General features: G+C 32.0%; 4 protein-coding genes and 1 long non-coding RNA gene across 6 annotated transcripts; 3 read left to right on the forward strand and 2 right to left on the reverse strand.

The window, feature by feature from the left end:
- Positions 1-1,248: 1,248 nt before the first annotated feature.
- On the reverse strand, positions 1,249-2,941 carry LOC136783763 (uncharacterized). Its single transcript, XR_010824316.1, has 3 exons — positions 2,733-2,941; positions 2,473-2,637; positions 1,249-2,375 (listed from the first exon to the last, which is right to left on the reverse strand). It is a non-coding gene; the product is annotated as an uncharacterized lncRNA (long non-coding RNA).
- Positions 2,942-3,336: 395 nt separating this feature from the next.
- LOC136783682 (large ribosomal subunit protein eL32-like) lies at positions 3,337-4,339 on the forward strand. The gene is made up of 4 exons (XM_066743933.1): positions 3,337-3,413; positions 3,690-3,788; positions 3,921-4,073; positions 4,136-4,339. The coding sequence occupies exons 2-4, from the start codon at positions 3,696-3,698 to the stop codon at positions 4,292-4,294; spliced, it is 405 nt and encodes a 134-aa protein (XP_066600030.1). The 5' UTR covers positions 3,337-3,413; positions 3,690-3,695; the 3' UTR covers positions 4,295-4,339.
- An 86-nt stretch (positions 4,340-4,425) lies between these two features.
- LOC136783681 (nucleosome assembly protein 1-like 1) lies at positions 4,426-7,339 on the reverse strand. The gene is made up of 8 exons (XM_066743932.1): positions 7,221-7,339; positions 6,565-6,673; positions 6,136-6,485; positions 5,908-6,052; positions 5,698-5,835; positions 5,485-5,632; positions 5,276-5,392; positions 4,426-5,198 (listed from the first exon to the last, which is right to left on the reverse strand). The coding sequence occupies exons 2-8, from the start codon at positions 6,661-6,663 to the stop codon at positions 5,026-5,028; spliced, it is 1,170 nt and encodes a 389-aa protein (XP_066600029.1). The 5' UTR covers positions 6,664-6,673; positions 7,221-7,339; the 3' UTR covers positions 4,426-5,025.
- Positions 7,340-7,764: 425 nt separating this feature from the next.
- On the forward strand, positions 7,765-9,784 carry LOC136783743 (N-acetylglucosamine-6-phosphate deacetylase). 2 transcript variants are annotated; one of them, XM_066744005.1, is made up of 6 exons: positions 7,765-8,326; positions 8,413-8,687; positions 8,747-8,876; positions 8,940-9,028; positions 9,096-9,366; positions 9,494-9,784. In XM_066744005.1, the coding sequence occupies exons 1-6, from the start codon at positions 8,128-8,130 to the stop codon at positions 9,664-9,666; spliced, it is 1,137 nt and encodes a 378-aa protein (XP_066600102.1). In that variant the 5' UTR covers positions 7,765-8,127; the 3' UTR covers positions 9,667-9,784. The 2 variants fall into 2 exon arrangements, with proteins under 2 accessions (XP_066600102.1, XP_066600101.1); XM_066744004.1 differs by having other exon boundaries at positions 7,767-8,326; positions 9,096-9,417.
- A 227-nt stretch (positions 9,785-10,011) lies between these two features.
- On the forward strand, positions 10,012-12,991 carry LOC136783741 (E3 UFM1-protein ligase 1 homolog). Its single transcript, XM_066744003.1, is given in 6 exon segments — positions 10,012-10,334; positions 10,547-11,124; positions 11,188-11,334; positions 11,409-11,861; positions 11,864-12,763; positions 12,827-12,991. Coding segments are annotated over 6 exon segments (2,301 nt in total). The 5' UTR covers positions 10,012-10,257; the 3' UTR covers positions 12,973-12,991.
- Positions 12,992-19,046: the final 6,055 nt, after the last annotated feature.

Genomic DNA, 19,046 nt, shown 5'->3' on the forward strand with positions numbered 1-19,046 from the left:
CGCGTGAATAATTTAACACTTCAATTTGCATTAAAATCACAAAATATTATAAGTTACCATTATACAATCAATTTTTACTAAAAAAAAAAAAAAGAAAAAATATTAGGAGATGGCTGGATGCGAACCTGCGTGCAGCAGGTTTTTCCTCCTACACGTAATCTATATGAATTAATTGTCTTTATATTGATTTCTATCAATCATCGAATCTTACACACTATAATAATCTGCATCCTAGAAGCACAGCGGACGATCCTTCGAGTCTCCTTTCTCCTGGAATTGGCTACAAATCGTAAAATAGCTGAAAGAATTTCTAACATGGTGCGCACCTTAACCACTAAGCTACGTTAGCATATGATAGATCGTTACAATTTTGATGAATATGCAACTGTTATTGAAAATCACCTTACATTATTTTTTATTTCGAATTAAATCCTAAAAATCTTTGTTGTTAAATATTTTTATAAATTACAATTTTTTAATCATTTGAATAAATATTACTAAAAACAATATTTGAACTGTTTCCTTGACATAATTTCAGTTCACGAAGAAAACGTTGTGCTAACATCAGTTAATCGTTGCATCTATAGAAAAAACCAATATTTAAAATACATTAGAAAGATTCCATCAATTCTACCGTTTCATATTAGTTGTGGAGAAAAACGTTGCTTCATCAACGGAAGTTAAACGTTATTTCTCTTGGAGAATACAACGTACGTTTAAAAAATGTTAGAAAGATGCCTTGTATTCAACCATTTCGAATTGGTTATGGGTAAATACGTTGTTCCCTCAACGTCAATTAAACGTTATTTCTTCTGGATATTTATCATTATATGTTTAAAAATTTTCAGATATTATAATTAATACAATTTTAAACGATGTACCACCTAGTGGCTTTAACGTTGTTCTAAAAGACGGCGTCATGTTTATCGTTCTGCGCATGCGTCAAACAGCGTAAGACATTTAAGTTCAGGTACGCAGAGTCTGCTGCGTTTCTGCTGCAGATATGCTGCAGGCTCTGACACAGGTTCTGTTGCGTTTTAGGTGCTAATCTGCCGCAGGCTCTGCCAGAGAAAGCGGTATCATTTTGTTATTAATCTGTTAGCAGGAACTGAAAAATCAGATTCGGTTTCAAATATGGTGTCATTCTGCTGACTGGATTTTGTATCAGAATTTCGTTTACTTTTGCGAAATCGGAAAACGCTATCTGGGTAACTTTAAAATTATAAATAACAATTTCACGCAGAAAAATTTATTAAAACGCATTAATTATAATTTAACACTATACGTATAATTGTAAAAGAAATCCTTTATACTGTATTTCTTATTATTTAAAAAATGAAAAACAGTCAGGTGAAAATTCGGCATTTCAAAATTGTCTATATAAATGGTAATTGATATCTTCTACTATTAAACTCAATTTCATTGAAATCCTGTCACGACAATGAATTTACATACCAAATAGGCTTTTCTTAATGTCTTTCAGTAAAAATAATCCCCAAAGTTAAAGGCTTGTGACTCCGGGCCTAATTGTATCGGAAATTATTGCATATATATATATATATATATATATATATATTAGACCGTCTCAAATTTTAAAATATTTTTTAATGTACCTTACATCCCACTTGCCTCATTTTTTAATTTTATCTTTAACATAATTTTCCCACAACATAGAGATTTTACGTTTTTCTTCCTATATATAGATCACGGAACGACCATTTGATTTTTCCATAACATTGACACAGACAATTTTTATTTAAATAGGTTTTGGTATACAAAACAATTTTCTACAATATATATTCTGTTGCAAATTGCTAGAAAGTTCAATTACACATTTTGTTAGAATATCTCGATAGTCATTTTATTACTTTATTAATTCTCAGCAAAAAGCAGCACAGTATATTCAACGTAGTGATTTTACATGACTCTTTGATACTTAAATTATTATAATTAAGAAATATCTAACCAAAGTTAAAATAAAAAGAGCTGATAATCTGTTTTTATTAAATATTCGTTTAGATTTTTCTATATATAGTAATTTAAGCACGAAAATTATGTTAAATTACCACATTGAATATACTATGCTATTTCATGCTAAAAAGTAAAAAATTATAAAATTACTAATGAGATGTTCTAAAGAAATATGTAATTAAACTATTTACTACTTTCGATTATTTTTGTTTTAAAGCAAATTGATGGAATATCATTTCAAATAGGTTTTAAATTATATCACTTATATCCTACATTTACTAAAAACCTGATGAACTTCACTTTCATCCCTTCGCAGTGCAAGAGGGTCATTGATAATTTCTTCCAAATCCTCATAAGCTTGCGCTGATGGTAAATTTCAAGGTGGTACAGTGTTTTTCTTTAGCCTACAAACAGAAGAATCCATCATCACATCATTTTTATCAAAATGTTTATAAAATACTTTATATTTATTTAAACCATTCAAAGATAGATTTTACAAACCTGGTTTCTAATTTGTTTGACCCATTCTAGTCCAATTACATTCATTGAAATGAAGTGTCCTCGATCCTTGCTTTTGTTTGATCATCCTGGCACAATGCATAAATAGTTTTAGGGCATTTTCTTAGACATCCTAGTTGATTTTGTCACGTCCATTGGTTCTAAATTCTGTATACAACAAGAAATAGGAATTAAATCATTTTTTAATATTTCGTTATACTGAAATTAACCTAACACCTTCGATAACATTGAACTTTACTTACTTCAAAAAAAAGAAAATCAGGTTGAAGTTATTATTATATAATTGCCCTTGTAGCTCCCGACACTTAAAAACAACTTTCAAACATCTTTCAGTATTTAAAATTACTGTCGAAGTAACTTTACTTTAAGAGTATTTTTATACACATTTACGGTAAAAGACTTTCAACTCTTTCAAGCAGCAAGAAATTGGCGGTCGGAAAATGGCGGGATATCGGCGTCGCCAAAGTAGCGACACCAGCGCCACCTAGGAACTCTGAGATTTTTTGAGGAACTATAACGCTGCCCCACTTCGCCTAAGAGAGTGTCTCCCCCCTCTCTTCCCTGTATAGGCCTGTCTTGCGAACGTCGTATTTTCGTCTTTTAGCGCCAACAGAAGACGTCCAATCAAAGACCAAGACGTCTCTTGGACGATTTTAGGACGACTTCATGGGGTGCGTTCCGAGTCACGCATATGCGCGAAGTAAGCACTTAAATTCTATAATAAATGTGACATAAACTGTACATTCTATGCGCTTCATGCGTATGTAATTTGGAATGCACCCATGCTGTGTGGGATTTGATACAAAATATCGATATTTCGATATATCGATACAATATCGCCATCACACGTGCGCACGACTATATTAGCATCTTTAGTAAATTATATTTTCTTTTTCACGTGGTCGATTTGACCAATACAAACGGTACGTAAATATCAAAAATAATCATTATGTATTTGTACAATCTTTGTCAAAATGTTATTTATTTTGCAATTAGTCAATAAAGTATTTGCAATATTTTAACGCCCTCCTAATATTTATACACTATTGAAGTATTTCTTGAACAAAATTAATTATTAGTTCATGCATGGAGGTTATGTCAAGCCGATAAAAATTCTCTATTTAGTTTTAATAAAGTTTATTTTTCAGCTCTGATGATAAAAGGGAATTTAATAAATTTATGTATTGCATTGATTACAGATTAAAATGTCGATCAGACCAGTATACAGACCAACAATTGTCAAGAAAAGGACGAAAAAGTTTATTCGTCATCAAAGTGACAGATATGATAAATTAAAGGTATCTATAATTTTTATATATTATTTTTGTATTAAAAATAATAGCAAAGATTGTATTAATATTTGATGTAGAGAAGCATTGTTAATTTAGTTCACAGAGTAGGAAGTTAGTAATTTGATGCTTGGTTTGCAGAGGAACTGGCGTAAGCCAAAGGGTATTGACAACAGAGTTAGAAGACGTTTCAAAGGCCAATATTTGATGCCAAATATTGGTTATGGAAGCAACAAGAAGACACGTCATATGTTGCCAACTGGCTTCCGTAAAGTTCTTGTACACAATGTCAAGGTATGCTAAAAATTTGTAAATTTAATCAGTAAAATAGACTATTTATCATTAAATCTTTGTAGGAATTAGAAGTCCTTATGATGCAGAACCGTCAGTTTTGTGCAGAAATAGCGCATGGTGTAAGCAGCAAAAAAAGGAAAACTATTGTAGAACGTGCCCAACAGCTTTCTATTCGCGTTACAAATGCCAATGCACGTCTACGTTCTGAAGAGAACGAATAAATATACTTTTATCTAATATTAATAATAAAACTATTAAGATCCCAATTTAATATCTTACATCTTCTGAAAACACCTCCTTGCTGTACAAACATGAAAAGTGGATGATCAGGGTAAGAGAACGAAGACAAGGCTTATCTTTCTTAATGTTTGTATTAAAAATTTAACGACATGAGAAAACTTTCGTAGCTCAACATGCGCGTGCAAACGGAACTAACTAAAACTGCTGATCTTTCAAACGTAATAATTAAAAACATATAAAATAACTTACTAAAATGGAAAAAGAAAATTAAATTACTTAAAAGTTTTCATAATAATGTCGAGCATCGAGTATTACATGATTAAAAAACATTAAGATTCACCATATAATATATACGTTGACCTTGGCGAGACTGAGAGGTTGTACCTTAACAGATCTTGATGCTTAGTCTTAAATAGTGGTCACGTAGAATTTAGTCTCCTGAGACGCGTGTGTGTGTCGGGAGGAATTAGACTTGATCTGGAACGGGAGATACGATATGATTAACTGAGGCCGTTCGAACGAAGAGTATACAGATAAGCCAGACACGTAGAGTAGCTGAGCCCCATCGGAAAACACTATTTCTCTGGAACCTCGTACAAAATTTACTAAGTCTTTTTTTAGTTTCGCGTTTACTTTTGTCACATTCTCCCCTCTCTTCCCCCAATCCTAATTTATTACATCATCTTATAGCCCCTCGCACTTTACACGCAATTTACTGCTGGTTACATTCAATGGATGCCCGCTTTTCACCTGCTGCCGTTTTAGACGGGGAATCCTCGTACACCTCCTCCCCAGAGTCTTCATCTTCCTCATCAGCCTCATCGTCCTCGTCCTCATCGTCTTCCTCCTCTTCGTTTTCATAGTCTTCATCTTCTAATACCTCTCCTGAAATCAAATTCAATTTAGCTAATACTACTAAAATCACTTTTGAATCATCAAACATAATTTTCTATCATTCTTACCTGTGTAGTATAAAACAGCTTTGGGAACAATGCGCTCGCGAATGTAATGGCCAATCTCATAATCGCTCACTAGCAAAGCTTCTACTGCCGAGTCAACGTTCACCTCGTTTTCTAGTACTAGAAGAAATTCATTAAGGCTCATTAAAAACAAGAAAATAATTTAAAACTGGGTGAAAATTTGCTGTAAGTTTTAACAAGTTTTCATTTACTTTCTGGTGGACTGAAAAAGTTAAAGAACGAGTCGTTTTGTACAGTTTTTGTAACGGTGCGCATTGAGCCCCGCGATTTATGCTTCTGGTTCTTCTTTATTGTTTTTATCGTTACATTCTTTCCTTTCTTCCATAAGATATTGCAACCCTGAAAAATCGTATATTATCATAATACTGCTTTTACATAAAAACAAAGTCAAATACTGAAATTACCTTGCAATGGCGAATTTCTGGACCATCAAAACTAAATGGATGAGAATTATCCAAATCAAAATTAATTACATATTCCTTGGTTAAGACAGAATTGGAGAAAAATTCATTAGGCTCAAATTGGAACTCTAAAACGAATCCCTGAAAGATATATAGTTTAAAGTATTTAATATTATTTTATATTGTCTTTGTTATTGAGAAAATTTCAATTACCCAATCATGTAAGATCACTTTGATATCCATTAGATGCTTCAGAATTGGCTCATCATGCTCCTGTACCATTTCATCTAACATTCTCACATTTTTGAATATTGTTAACCAAAAATCTGGGATTCCCTTTGTGTCGTCCTTCTCAACTCTGAACATTGAGAAAAAAAGAAAACATTGATTTTTATATAAAAGCTCCTGAATTCCATTGAATTTGGAAAAATTAAAAGTTACTCTTTATCAGAAGTATCTTTTTCTGCCTGAACTTCCTCAGCTTCGGCCTTATTCTGAACATCAGTGGATTCGGTATCTGAACTCTTAAGTATAACATTGTTCTTCAAATCATTCGTGAGAGAGTCTTCTTCCTCCTCGCTGTGCCAAGCAGCCTCTTGATCCGTGGGTTCATATGTACCATTAATGATTTCTTTTCTTTTTTCAAAAAGAGGTTGGTATTGTTTCTCATATATACACTCCAGAACATGAACCTCCTTGTGATATTGCTCATCAATATGGGCCACTTCTAATTGGAGCTTTTTCAGGGCTTTCAAACGTCTCTTAACGGATGGTTTAGGTTCTAATAAATACTACAAAAACAGAAATATAATACTGGACAACCTGAAATCTACAAAGAAAATTAAATTGAAGAAAATATGAAATAATTACTTCTGCTCTTTTAAAAAAATTGGAACTGAGAAGTAGATTTTTCTTATCCTCATCTTTCATTTCCTTTGTATCCCCTGTACGTTCTGCGTCGATATTCATTTTGATAATTCTGTTGAATATAGAAAAGGAGAAAGGAAAATTTAAAGAGTTTTATCGACTGTTACAAAATCTCCTAGCAACGAGGAAACTTAAAAAAGAAATTACTACAGATAAGAAATAACGAAGGTTAGAAATACAAGTCGACTGTAAAACAGTTTGAAAGTTCCGATGAATCGAGAATTAAATAAGAATTCGAGATAATAATTGACAATATATTGAGGAGAATTGTAATATACTGTAAAATTGTAATTTCTTCAGTTGAAAATAAGGGGAATTAATGACTTAATTTGAAGGAAAAGAATTAAGCACATGTGGGTGCACTAAACTGACAAAGGTCCTTTTCGCGGCAAATACGATTAGTGGGTTTATAAGATATTTGAGAAACTAACCTAAAAGCCTGTTAACGTAAATTATCGTTGAAAAGAAAATAAATTAATGTAAAGCCAAGGATAAGTTTCCCTATTCTGGAAAAGATGAAGTTAATGGGAGAGTCAATTAATTAAAACGGAAAGTCTTAAATACCGCTAAACGACATAAAAATCAGAAAAAATACATACCGCGTAATTTGGACTAACGAACGAACTGGAACCAACGGACAACGGTTGATCGTGTATCGGTTCAATTCGGTTGGACTCGGAAATCGGAGGTGCGGTGCGATTGCATATACATACGGAAGTAGTCGGTAGTTCGAACGTCGGAATAAAAATTGAAAAATAATGGCGGCAGCACCTACGAATATCCTCCAAAAAAGTATAAGGTTCCATAGCGCGATATGCATTTAATAAGAAAATTTTAATTTCAAAATATCACTGGACATAAAATTTTATCAATTTAAAAAAAATTAATCTGAATCATACGAGTAATTTTTGTTAAAATTGCCAACAAAAATTAAATTTTCAGCCGCCAAATGTTAGAAAATTTGACTGGCAGCATCTGACCAATCAATGAATTAAGGGAAAGAACACTGACTGATTCGAATAATTCTATTATAAATTTAAATAATATTATAGTAGGTACTTTTTCAGCATTAAATTTTTTTTTTTATAATTATTAAAACTTTTCTTTTTCCTATAGTTTTTTAAATACGTAAACAAGGTTTTTGTGCAGTCAGATAAAAGGCGGCGCTGTTGCTGGATCAGCAGCTGGCTATATCATTAAAGATAAAAGGGATAAAAGCATGTTAATAAATAATTCTATTATTATGATTTATTAAATCATTGAGGGATTTGATTGATTACGTCCGAATGATATTTTTTCGTTATTGGGAGCAAAGCTGTAAAATTTGATAAGAATACTAATAATGTTTACTCTAATTGTATGGGATCGAAATTCGAATTGCTGATAAGCAAATAGTGTTCTTTGTAATGGAAGATGAAATTTTTCATCTGAGACAGATGGGAAAAGATTTTAATAGTATTTAGTTTGTTAATGGAAATTAGAATAGCATAAAGGTTGTTGATAACAATGACAGGTTATCTTAAGCAATTTCACAACTGTCAAATTCTTAGAAATGGACAGATTTTGTTAGAAGATCTATGGATTCGCGATGGTAAGATTATTGACCCTGAAAAAATCTTTTTTGATGAGAAAATCCAGCCAGACATTAAAATTAATTGCCATGGAGCTCTTATAGCCCCTGGTTACATTGATCTTCAGATAAATGGTACTTTCCTCGAGTATCTTGTCTCAAAATAAGAAAAGTATGCATTCATCATCCTTGCATTAATTTATTTGCTTTTTTATTCTCAGGAGGTTTTGGAATAGACTTTTCTCATAATATTCAAAATGTGGAGGAAGGGATTGCCAAAGTAGCTAAGAATCTGTTACGTTCAGGAGTAACTGCTTTTTGTCCTACTTTGGTAACTTCTCCGAGTGAAACTTATAAAAAGGTTTTACCAAAGATTAAAAAAACCAAAGGGGGTGAAAATGGTGCAACCATTCTAGGAGTACATTTAGAAGGCCCTTTTATCAGTCCTATAAAGAAAGGAGCTCATCCTGAAAAGTACATTCAGAGGTTTGATAATGTGAGTAAAATATTTATATTTTATCAATTTTCCCTAAATAATTAGCAGTTATGTTACAGGGATTTAAATCTTTAATAGATGTGTATGATACACTGGATAATGTGTGTTGTATAACAATTGCACCGGAACTTCCAAAAGCTATAGAAGTTATAGAGGAATTATGCAAGAGAAATATTATGGTATCTCTAGGTAAGTATAATTTTTTGCTTCTTGTTATAATTAGTAAATTAATTTATAATTTTGTAATTACAGGACATTCAGTGGGAAATTTATGCGATGGAGAAGAGGCTGTTAAAAATGGAGCTTCTTTTATTACTCATCTGTTTAATGCAATGCTACCAGTAATTAGTTTATCAAATATTAATGATTACTAAAGGAAAAAAGATAGTAACAAGGAAATTTTTTTAGTTTCACCATAGAGATCCAGGATTAGTTGGACTTTTGACATCTGATCAGATACCATCAAGAAAAATAATTTATTATGGGATAATTGCGGATGGAGTGCATACTCATCCAGCTGCTTTAAGAATTGCTCATAGAACCCATCCAAAGGGGTTAATACTTGTCACTGATGCAATATCAGCTTTAGGTTTAGAAGAGGGCACTCATCAGCTAGGACAGTTTGCTATAGAAATGAGAAATGGATGTGCTTACATTGCTGGGACAGAAACGCTTTGTGGTAGTACAGCTAAAATGACAAAATGTGTTAGAATTTTCAAAGAGTCTACAGGTTCTTCCTTAAATATAATTGCAGATTTTAGAAAAAATGGATTTTAATTTTTTAATATTATCCTTTAATTATTCAGGTTGTTCAATAGTTGAAGCTTTGGAAGCAGCAACTTTGCACCCAGCAAGAGCTTTGGGCATTGAAAAAACCAAGGGAGTTTTAGATTTTGGTGCAGATGCTGACTTTGTGATGTTAAATGAAAATTTAGAATTACTCTCAACGTGGATAGCCGGACAGCGCGTCACTTTTTGAATTTAATTAATTTGGTAAGAAAAGTTATAAAAACATTTACATTCTTATATGGATAAATAAAATATATTTGTTTTAAAAAACTTTTATATATTGGATAATAAATAATACAAATATTGAATAAAATTAATTATATTTTCATATGTCTTTTAATTAAAAAAAAAAAATATTTTTACTTTTGAGGCTGCATTTGATTCCTGATATTCCCATAATTTTTTAAACATTAGAATTTACTATTGTGATTAATTATTAAAATAATAAATTTTACATGCTTTTAGTATTTTCTTTTTGTTTTGGTAAATACTAAGGGAAAGATTATCGCGAATTCGAGTACCTGCACTAGTGAGCACCGTGAGCACTGAGAATATCTCTATCCTCTCCTTTCATATTAATAATAAAAAGATAGAGATATACTCAGTATGCACTATGCACCAATGCAGGTCTCCGAAGCGCTGGAGTCCAATGAAATAATATTTTGAACAGCTGTGTTTCATCCTAGGCCTAGGGCCTAACCTAACATATCTAGGGAAGACACGAATGTCAAGTGTTGCAATTTAGTTATTATTTACGTTAAAAGTTTTTTTCTCTAAAATAATGATGGGTGACTGGGAAGCAGTAAAGCGATTAGCGGCTGATTTTCAAAAAGTTCAGCTCAGCTCTACATTAGAAAAGTAAGACTTCAAGTTTTTTAACCTCAAATGATAATGTTAATGACATTTCATATGTTTATGATTTTCGATTAAATTATTGAGCAGGAAATAAAATTAATTTTTTGTAATTTTTTTAAAAGAATTCTTATGGTTATGCTATTTATTTTTTTTTTAAATTTTCTTGAAAACTGCAACATATGTTTGTCCATATGATAATGTAACTTTGTCCTCAGGCTTTCCGAAAGATGCTGTGTGGAAATTATAAAGATGTTGGTGGACAGAAAATTATTAGAAGTTATTTTTACTAATGATGGGAAAGAATATGTTACACCAGAGCATCTTGTTAAAGAAGTCAAAAATGAATTATGGGCTCATGGAGGAAGAATTAACATGACCGAATTGACTCAAGTCTTAAATGTAAATTTATCTCATATAACATCAGCAGTATCAGAATTAGAGAAGCATAACAAAAATTTGAAAGTAGTTCTGGGGCAGCTGATAGATGATACCTATATGACAAAAATATCTGAAGAGATAAATGAAAAATTAATTCAGAGTGGCAGTGTCAATGTCACAGATTTAATTTTGCAATATGATTTACCTGGTGAATTTATCCAAGAAGTAATAGAGACAAATCTAGGAAAACTAATTTTTGCAAAACAGGACACTCAAGATGCCAGGATATTTTACACAGATGTTTTTATTGCTAGAAACAAAGCAAAAATCAGAGGAGCTATGTCTGCCTGTTCAAAACCTACTCCATTATCAGCAGTTTTAGGTCAATGTGGAGTTCCTGAAAGAGTTTTCTTCTGTATGTAAATATCTATACTAAGAATAATGGATCTAAATATTTTAATTTCTTCAAAAATTTCAGCAATTTTGGAAGAACTACAGGAACTAAAACAAATACCGGGTACAGTTACAGGCAAACAAAGTGGAAATAGTATTTATATACCATTTATCTACTCTAAATGTAGAAATGAATGGGTAGATAACTTTTACAGACAAAATGGATATCTAGGTGGGCATATAGAAATAAAAAACTCATTATATATATATTTCATTTTTTTGAAAAATAATTTTTATTTATTATAGAATATGATGCCTTGGCTAGATTTGACATATCTGATCCAGTAACATTTATTAAAAAGCACTTCCAGAGCAACGATTTGGTATTTTTGAATACTGTAGCTGTAGGTACAGCAATAATTGATCAAGTTGATGCTTATATAGAAGAAGCAGTTATTACAGAAAGCTATGTGGACATCTATTCATTCCTGCCCTCTGTATTTTCATTCACTGATGCAGAGACCATTCTTAAAGCAGCAGTAAAACGTTCAAAATTCAATGTTCATATCTTTTTAGTTACTGTAGCAGTATCAGATGCATATTTATAAAAGTTGATTAAATCTCTTCAAAGCTTGACTGATGTGAAAGTAAAGGAGGTAATCGAAAGTGGAAAATGGTTGCAGCATATTGCTGAGAACAAAATGAAGGTGAAATCTGATCATCAGCTTGGAGAAACGAAGGGACAGAAAAAAGAAGAACGACGAAAAAGGCAGCTAGTGGTAAAGCAGGGGGAGGTAGTCAAGGAAGAGAGACAAGAACAAAATCTACAAAGAAAAAATATATGCAAGGAAAGACAGTCTACGATTCGGATGAAGAATACTCAAAACCAGCTTCCTCGAAAAATGACATGGAAATCATATCAGTGAATGATGTGAAGTCTAAAATTTTGAAAGAAGAAGAAGCAACAGGAATCGAGGATGAACTTGCTCACGAGATAGCCATGTTTTTGCAGGAAAAATTAAACAAAAATGCTTTAACTGCCGCAGAAGAATTAGCACACAGCAGCAAGACTACTAATCTATCCAAAATAGAAGAGAAATTGAACTTATTAATAATGAATATTAGAATATTTTATAAGGGCTTGAAAAATCTGGAGAAAACAGAGCAAACATTATTGACAAAATATTTATTGAAGAGTCTGGGTCTGGATGTCATTACTGAAATTTTTAAATTAGCTGCACAGCAAAATATGGTTCAATGTCCTCAAAATTTAACAACTGAACTGAGGCAGAAATTAATTTTGGAGATGCCAGCTGATATGAGAGGACCTTTGACTAATTTGCACAAAACTTTGTCCGAAGAGTCCATTGACGATTTTTTTACTGCTGCTGAAACTGCTATGGCTGCTTGTTGTTTAGTTTTACGGAAATTTGATAAAAAGAAAGAAAAACCTCTGGTTCTGGCTCATAGAGAAGCTTTACTGGCGGAGCTCAGCTCTACGGAAGATCCTGCTTTGGCCTTGCATTTGATCACTAGCATTTTATTCATTGCTGCAACTAAAAGTGCTGTACATATGTCTGGCAAACATGTTGCTGCCATTCTTTCCTTCATAAAAGTTTATTTGGTTAAAGAGACTATGGATTATCTCACTCAATATCACGGTATGGTGTTCCTAATATAAAAATTAAGTAAAATTAATATAATTTCTTCATTATTCATTACAGATCTAGTGTTAAATTTATTTTCTTCTAATGAGGATGTGAAGCTCCAAGCAACCAAGGATTTAAAGGAAGGTCTGGAAAAAATTAAAGATATCGGTAAAAATTTTAAGAATTGTATAAGCAGTGAACCTACGAAATCTCTAGAATAAAAATATTGAAAATACTTGTAATTGTTTATATTTACAGAAATTGCTACATATTAAAACATAATTTTATAATGAAATATAAATTTTTTAACTTTTGAATTCCAACAAACACCACATATATTTAAAACTACTTATTTTATCCTGCCAATATTTTCACCCTTTCTGCTTATACTTAAAATACAAATATCGAATATCCTCCTTTAAAACTATTAAAATATTTTTCCTCAACAATACAAAAATATGCTTCATTCTTAAATCGCAATACCTTATTCACAAAATAACAGTTAATAGCCAGTTCGACGATTGAGAATAAACACAAGCAAATGTTTGCAAGTAATAACGGCATGACACTTACAATAGAACAAATGATTGATAGGTATGTCTACAAGAACTTTTAAGGGACACGAATTAGCTAGAATCACGCTTGAATTTTTTTATAAGCTATAATATTAATTTTGTAATTAATAGGGAGCAGTGGCTTTGCAGTTTGATTATTAAATATATTCTGTATGTTCCTAAAATTCATTCAGATCATATAAGATGATGGCTGCTTCAGGGTCTTCGTGCTCATCGTCTAACAGAGGTTCGTGCTCCAGTGTCAACACTGCAAACAAAATCTTTCATGCATAAAAATTTCATTCAGCAAGATTAAACTGTACAAACTTTGATAAAACTTAACAATCTTAGAGCTACTTAATTTTCAATAATTTAAGAATAATGATACGAGCAAGAAGAAACTCTGTATTCCCCATGCACACTCAATTTAAGCAAGCGAGTCGGCAGCAATAAAGACGATACGTTAAGATTAAAGAAACACTTCTGTTTCTTCTTCCAATAAAATTATACCGCGGATAAGAAAAGTTAGATTATTCAATTTACTAAAGGATTATTAAGATATAGGAATTTTTCATGCACATTTACAATTTATGAGCGAAAGATAACCAATTTAGAAATTGCTTACTTACTTTGATAGCTTATTAGTTTATGTATGATGGGCTTGGCAAGTCCAAATGGTGTCAGGAAGCTGCTTACGTGCCTCTTGATTTCTACTGGCAAGAAAGTGCGCCGATGCTTTTCATATTTTCAAGCATTATGCGTGAAAATTTGTGGAAAAACTCAAATTATTATTAAAAAATGAAGCATTGACAAAATAAATATATTAAAAAAATCTGGCTATCTAAACTATAAAATTTATAAAATTCTCAAATAATTTTCTATTTAAATTTTACGTTTTGTCTTTACTATTATTGTTTTCGATGTTGTGTATGGTATTTGCCGTTTGTTTATTAATAAAAACTCCGTGTGCATGAAATAATTACGCAAAGTGAGCAGACAATTTACAGAAAAAACATCGCTAACACTTAACGTCTACAATATTTACAATTATATATATATATATATATATATATACTAGGGTGTCCGTTAAAAAGGCATTATTTTTGTTTATTTGTTAACTATATCTAATTTGGTGTAGAATCAGATAAAAATGAGGTTTGCAAGAGTCTAGCCGATTTAGGTAGTAAAAACCCGTGCCACCGAAGGATTAAAGTTAAAAACGGGATTTCGCAGAGAAAAATGATATTTTGTGACTATATTGCATGTCATTTCTTCATTCTTCAAACATTGCACACGATGTTGTAGGTTTAGTTAGTTTAAGGATCTCTGAATATGGATCCTTAATGAAATTTATCTTTTGACTTGTTAAAACCATTATTTCCGGTGTTAATATTTTTTAAAATAACGATTTGCAATAAAAATTCATTATAGCCATATCTTGAGTAATTTCTCATTTGTTATCTCGGTATCTCCGCCTCTTTTCGTTCTGACATATCTGAATATGATAAGATTATGTAAACTTTTCTGCTAATTTTTTGTAACATGCGTTTCATGGATTTAATGCTGTTAAAAACATTGATTTATGATAACAAATCCCTTATTCCTGTATCTTCTAGAATCTCTATCTTTTTTTCTCTTCCTGTTTCTATTACTTCGAAATGATTAGTTTTTAAGTTAAAAGTACAAGCTCTAAGCTCTACCTTAAGGATATATTGAATGCATTTTAATTTCTTAAAATTTAAATATTTTTTTAATGAGCTCGTAGGTATATTTAGATAGAATTTTTGGTAATATTAATATATCTTATTGTAAAATATATTAATATTACCAAAAATTCTATCTAAATATACCTAAGAGCTCATTAAAAAAATATTTAAATTTTAAGAAATTAAAATGCATTCAATATATCCTTAAGGTAGAGCTTAGAGCTTGTACTTTTAACTTAAAAACTAATCATTTCGAAGTAATAGAAACAGGAAGAGAAAAAAAGATAGAGATTCTAGAAGACGCAGGAATAATGGATTTGTTATCATAAATCAATGTTTTTAACAGCATTAATCCATGAAACGCATGTTACAAAAAATTAGAAAAAATGTTTACATAATCTTATCATATTCAGATATGTCAGAACGAAAAGAGGCGGAGATACCGAGATAAAAAATGAGAAATTACTCAAGATACGGCTATAATGAATTTTTATTGCAAATCGTTATTTTAAAAAATATTAACACAGGAAATAATGGTTGTAACAAGTCAAAAGATAAATTTCATTAAGGATCCATATTCAGAGATCCTTAAACTAACTAAACCTACAACATCGTGTGCAATGTTTGAAGAATGAAGAAATGACATGCAATATAGTCACAAAATATCATTTTTCTCTGCGAAATCCCGTTTTTAACTTTAATCCTTCGGTGGCACGGGTTTTTACTATCTAAATCGGCTAGACTCTTGCAAACCTCATTTTTATCTGATTCTACACCAAATTAGATATAGTTAACAAATAAACAAAAATAATGCCTTTTTAACGGACACCCTAGTATATATATATATATATATATATAATTGTAAATATTGTAGACGTTAAGTGTTTGCGATGTTTTTTCTGTAAATTGTCTGCTCACTTTGCGTAATTATTTCATGCACACGGAGTTTTTATTAATAAACAAACGGCAAATACCATACACAACATCGAAAACAATAATAGTAAAGACAAAACGTAAAATTTAAATAGAAAATTATTTGAGAATTTTATAAATTTTATAGTTTAGATAGCCAGATTTTTTTAATATATTTATTTTGTCAATGCTTCATTTTTTAATAATAATTTGAGTTTTTCCACAAATTTTCACGCATAATGCTTGAAAATATGAAAAGCATCGGCGCACTTTCTTGCCAGTAGAAATCAAGAGGCACGTAAGCAGCTTCCTGACACCATTTGGACTTGCCAAGCCCATCATACATAAACTAATAAGCTATCAAAGTAAGTAAGCAATTTCTAAATTGGTTATCTTTCGCTCATAAATTGTAAATGTGCATGAAAAATTCCTATATCTTAATAATCCTTTAGTAAATTGAATAATCTAACTTTTCTTATCCGCGGTATAATTTTATTGGAAGAAGAAACTGAAGTGTTTCTTTAATCTTAACGTATCGTCTTTATTGCTGCCGACTCGCTTGCTTAAATTGAGTGTGCATGGGGAATACAGAGTTTCTTCTTGCTCGTATCATTATTCTTAAATTATTGAAAATTAAGTAACTCTAAGATTGTTAAGTTTTATCAAAGTTTGTACAGTTTAATCTTGCTGAATGAAATTTTTATGCATGAAAGATTTTGTTTGCAGTGTTGACACTGGAGCACGAACCTCTGTTAGACGATGAGCACGAAGACCCTGAAGCAGCCATCATTTTATATGATCTGAATGAATTTTAGGAACATGCAGAATATATTTAATAATCAAACTGCAAAGCCACTGCTGCCTATTAATTACAAAATTAATATTATAGCTTATAAAAAAATTCAAGCGTGATTCTAGCTAATTCGTGTCCCTTAAAAGTTCTTGTAGACATACCTATCAATCATTTGTTCTATTGTAAGTGTCATGCTGTTATTACTTGCAATCATTTGCTTGTGTTTATTCTCAATCGTCGAACTGGCTATTGCTAGCTAAATTATTTTAATTAAACCAGTTTTATTATTGTAGTTATATAATTATACATATAATATTTTGAATTGAATTCGATAGACGCTGTGTACTGTTCCTCGACCATTCGTCAACTGGTTGCCTATCCCTTCTCCTCATTGACAGTCGTACTCGACACTCTGTCTTCGGCTGGTTCCGATTTTCTTCGGGACGGAATGGCGGAACCCATGAATTTCCAATGGTTACTACATTCGGCCAAACTGACACGAATATCGTCCTCGATGATTTAATTAATTGTATTGGAACCATTGGTAAATTATAGTCTCTGAATCCTACTCTTCCTTCTTCCCTCCTGCAGCAAATAGTCACAAGCCTACGCCCAGATATTCCGTTCACGCGAGATGACCAATCTTACGTGCAAAATACCCAGACTCGACCATGATCCAACCTAATCTGTCCCATCTAATTATAATCTGACCAATTATAATCCAGGATCAGATTACGGCAAAACATACCTCGCAAGGTAACAGTACTTACCTATCATACCGCAGTATGATTACGGTGATTCTTTGATAACAATTATCAACATCCATTAGTCTATGTACCGCAGTACATTACTACTAAAAATAATTAGACCTCGATCTAATTACTTCATTCAACTATTGCACCGCAGTACAATTCGATGAAACATTCTTATTGTGTAGCATCAAAAATGACCCATTTCTTCATACTATCCACTGATACTATACTGCGTTGATTAGGTGATTTCTGAACAGTACGAAGATCTTGAACCTCATATCGGTCATTTGGTAACACAGCAGTAACCTTAAAAGGTCCCTTCGCCTTAGCTACTAACTTATCCTTTGCAGCATCTCTCAAGCTAAGTAGATCAATTTGATCGAGAGTGTTTTGTATGGCAGAAACCAAATTAGCATCCGCCATATTGCGAGTTTTAAACCCAAATAATATTTGCGTAGGCGCCAATTTGGTAGATCTGTTTGTCGCATTGTTCATGGCACTTTGAACCTTTTTCACCTTTCTATCCCATTCTCTTTCATCTTCACCAGCACAGGTAGTTGCCAACGAACTTAAAATTGTACGATTCATCCTTTCGCACTGACCATTTGCTCGAGGTGTTGCGACAGCATTTAGGATATGTTTAATACCATAATCAACAGAAAAACTCTTAAATCTGTAAGATGTAAAAGCTGATCCTCTATCGGTAATAATTCTTGTTGGAACCCCAAAGATTGCAATTAATTGGTTCATTGCTTTTAATACTCCCTTAACTGAAGTATTACGTACAGGCTAAAGCACACAAAACTTGGTAAAACCATCCACAATAACTAATATCTGTGTATTCTTGTTTTTGCTTTTTACAAATGGTCCTACATGATCGAGATGTATGGTATGGTACGGTATAGTAATTTTTTCTATTGGATGTAATAATCCTGGCTTCTTACCTGACCCCCTCTTATAGTATAAGCAATTCAAGCAAGAATTTACATATTTAGATACAAATTTCCGCATCCCCTTAAACCAGTACTTATCACGGATAAATTCTAATGTTCTATCAAGTGAAAAATGTCCTTGTTCGTCATGACATAATCTCACAATATGAAACCGAGACATTCGAGGTACTAACCATCGATCTCCAACATCAGTTTTGCGGAATACAATTCCTCCCTTGAGATTGTACTTATCAAAGTATTGTTTCGTATTCGATTGTACATCGCCTGTTTCCAATATTTTGTGGATCACATTAATATCAGGATCTTGGATTTGTGCTACCTTTAACCATTCACCTTCAGTGATATCTATTGAAAAACAGTCCACCGGACTACGACTCAAGTAATCTACGTGTGTCATTTTGGTACCTGGCCGATAAACTATTTCAAAATCATAATCCTGAAAATAGGCCCACCATCGAGCAACCCGTGGTTGAATATCTTTTTTAGTAGCCGTAGCTCGCACGCAGTACAATCAGTCACTATCGTGAACTTTATCCCTAATAAGTAGACCCTAAAATGTTTTACAGCGACAAAAATTGCTAACGTTTCTAAATCATAAGAATGATACTTTTCTTCCTCAGGTGTA

This window comes from Prorops nasuta, unplaced genomic scaffold, assembly GCF_024137725.1.
Source record: "Prorops nasuta isolate Cenicafe-Biocafe unplaced genomic scaffold, Cenicafe_Pnas_1.2 PNAS00035, whole genome shotgun sequence".
Lineage (NCBI taxonomy): Eukaryota > Metazoa > Arthropoda > Insecta > Hymenoptera > Bethylidae > Prorops > Prorops nasuta.

Excerpts from the sequence above, each read along its gene's own strand:
- LOC136783682 (XM_066743933.1), top strand. The coding sequence starts at position 3,696 with ATGTCGATCAGACCAGTATACAGACCAACAATTGTCAAGAAAAGGACG. Across the intron at positions 3,789-3,920 it reads ACAGATATGATAAATTAAAG|AGGAACTGGCGTAAGCCAAA; the intron begins GTATCTATAATT and ends CTTGGTTTGCAG. Across the intron at positions 4,074-4,135 it reads TTCTTGTACACAATGTCAAG|GAATTAGAAGTCCTTATGAT; the intron begins GTATGCTAAAAA and ends AAATCTTTGTAG.
- LOC136783681 (XM_066743932.1), bottom strand. The coding sequence starts at position 6,663 with ATGAATATCGACGCAGAACGTACAGGGGATACAAAGGAAATGAAAGAT. Across the intron at positions 6,486-6,564 it reads ATTTTTTTAAAAGAGCAGAA|TATTTATTAGAACCTAAACC; the intron begins GTAATTATTTCA and ends CTGTTTTTGTAG. Across the intron at positions 5,393-5,484 it reads CTTTTTCAGTCCACCAGAAA|TACTAGAAAACGAGGTGAAC; the intron begins GTAAATGAAAAC and ends AATTTCTTCTAG.
- LOC136783743 (XM_066744004.1), top strand. The coding sequence starts at position 8,128 with ATGACAGGTTATCTTAAGCAATTTCACAACTGTCAAATTCTTAGAAAT. Across the intron at positions 8,688-8,746 it reads ACATTCAGAGGTTTGATAAT|GGATTTAAATCTTTAATAGA; the intron begins GTGAGTAAAATA and ends GTTATGTTACAG. Across the intron at positions 9,029-9,095 it reads TGTTTAATGCAATGCTACCA|TTTCACCATAGAGATCCAGG; the intron begins GTAATTAGTTTA and ends AAATTTTTTTAG.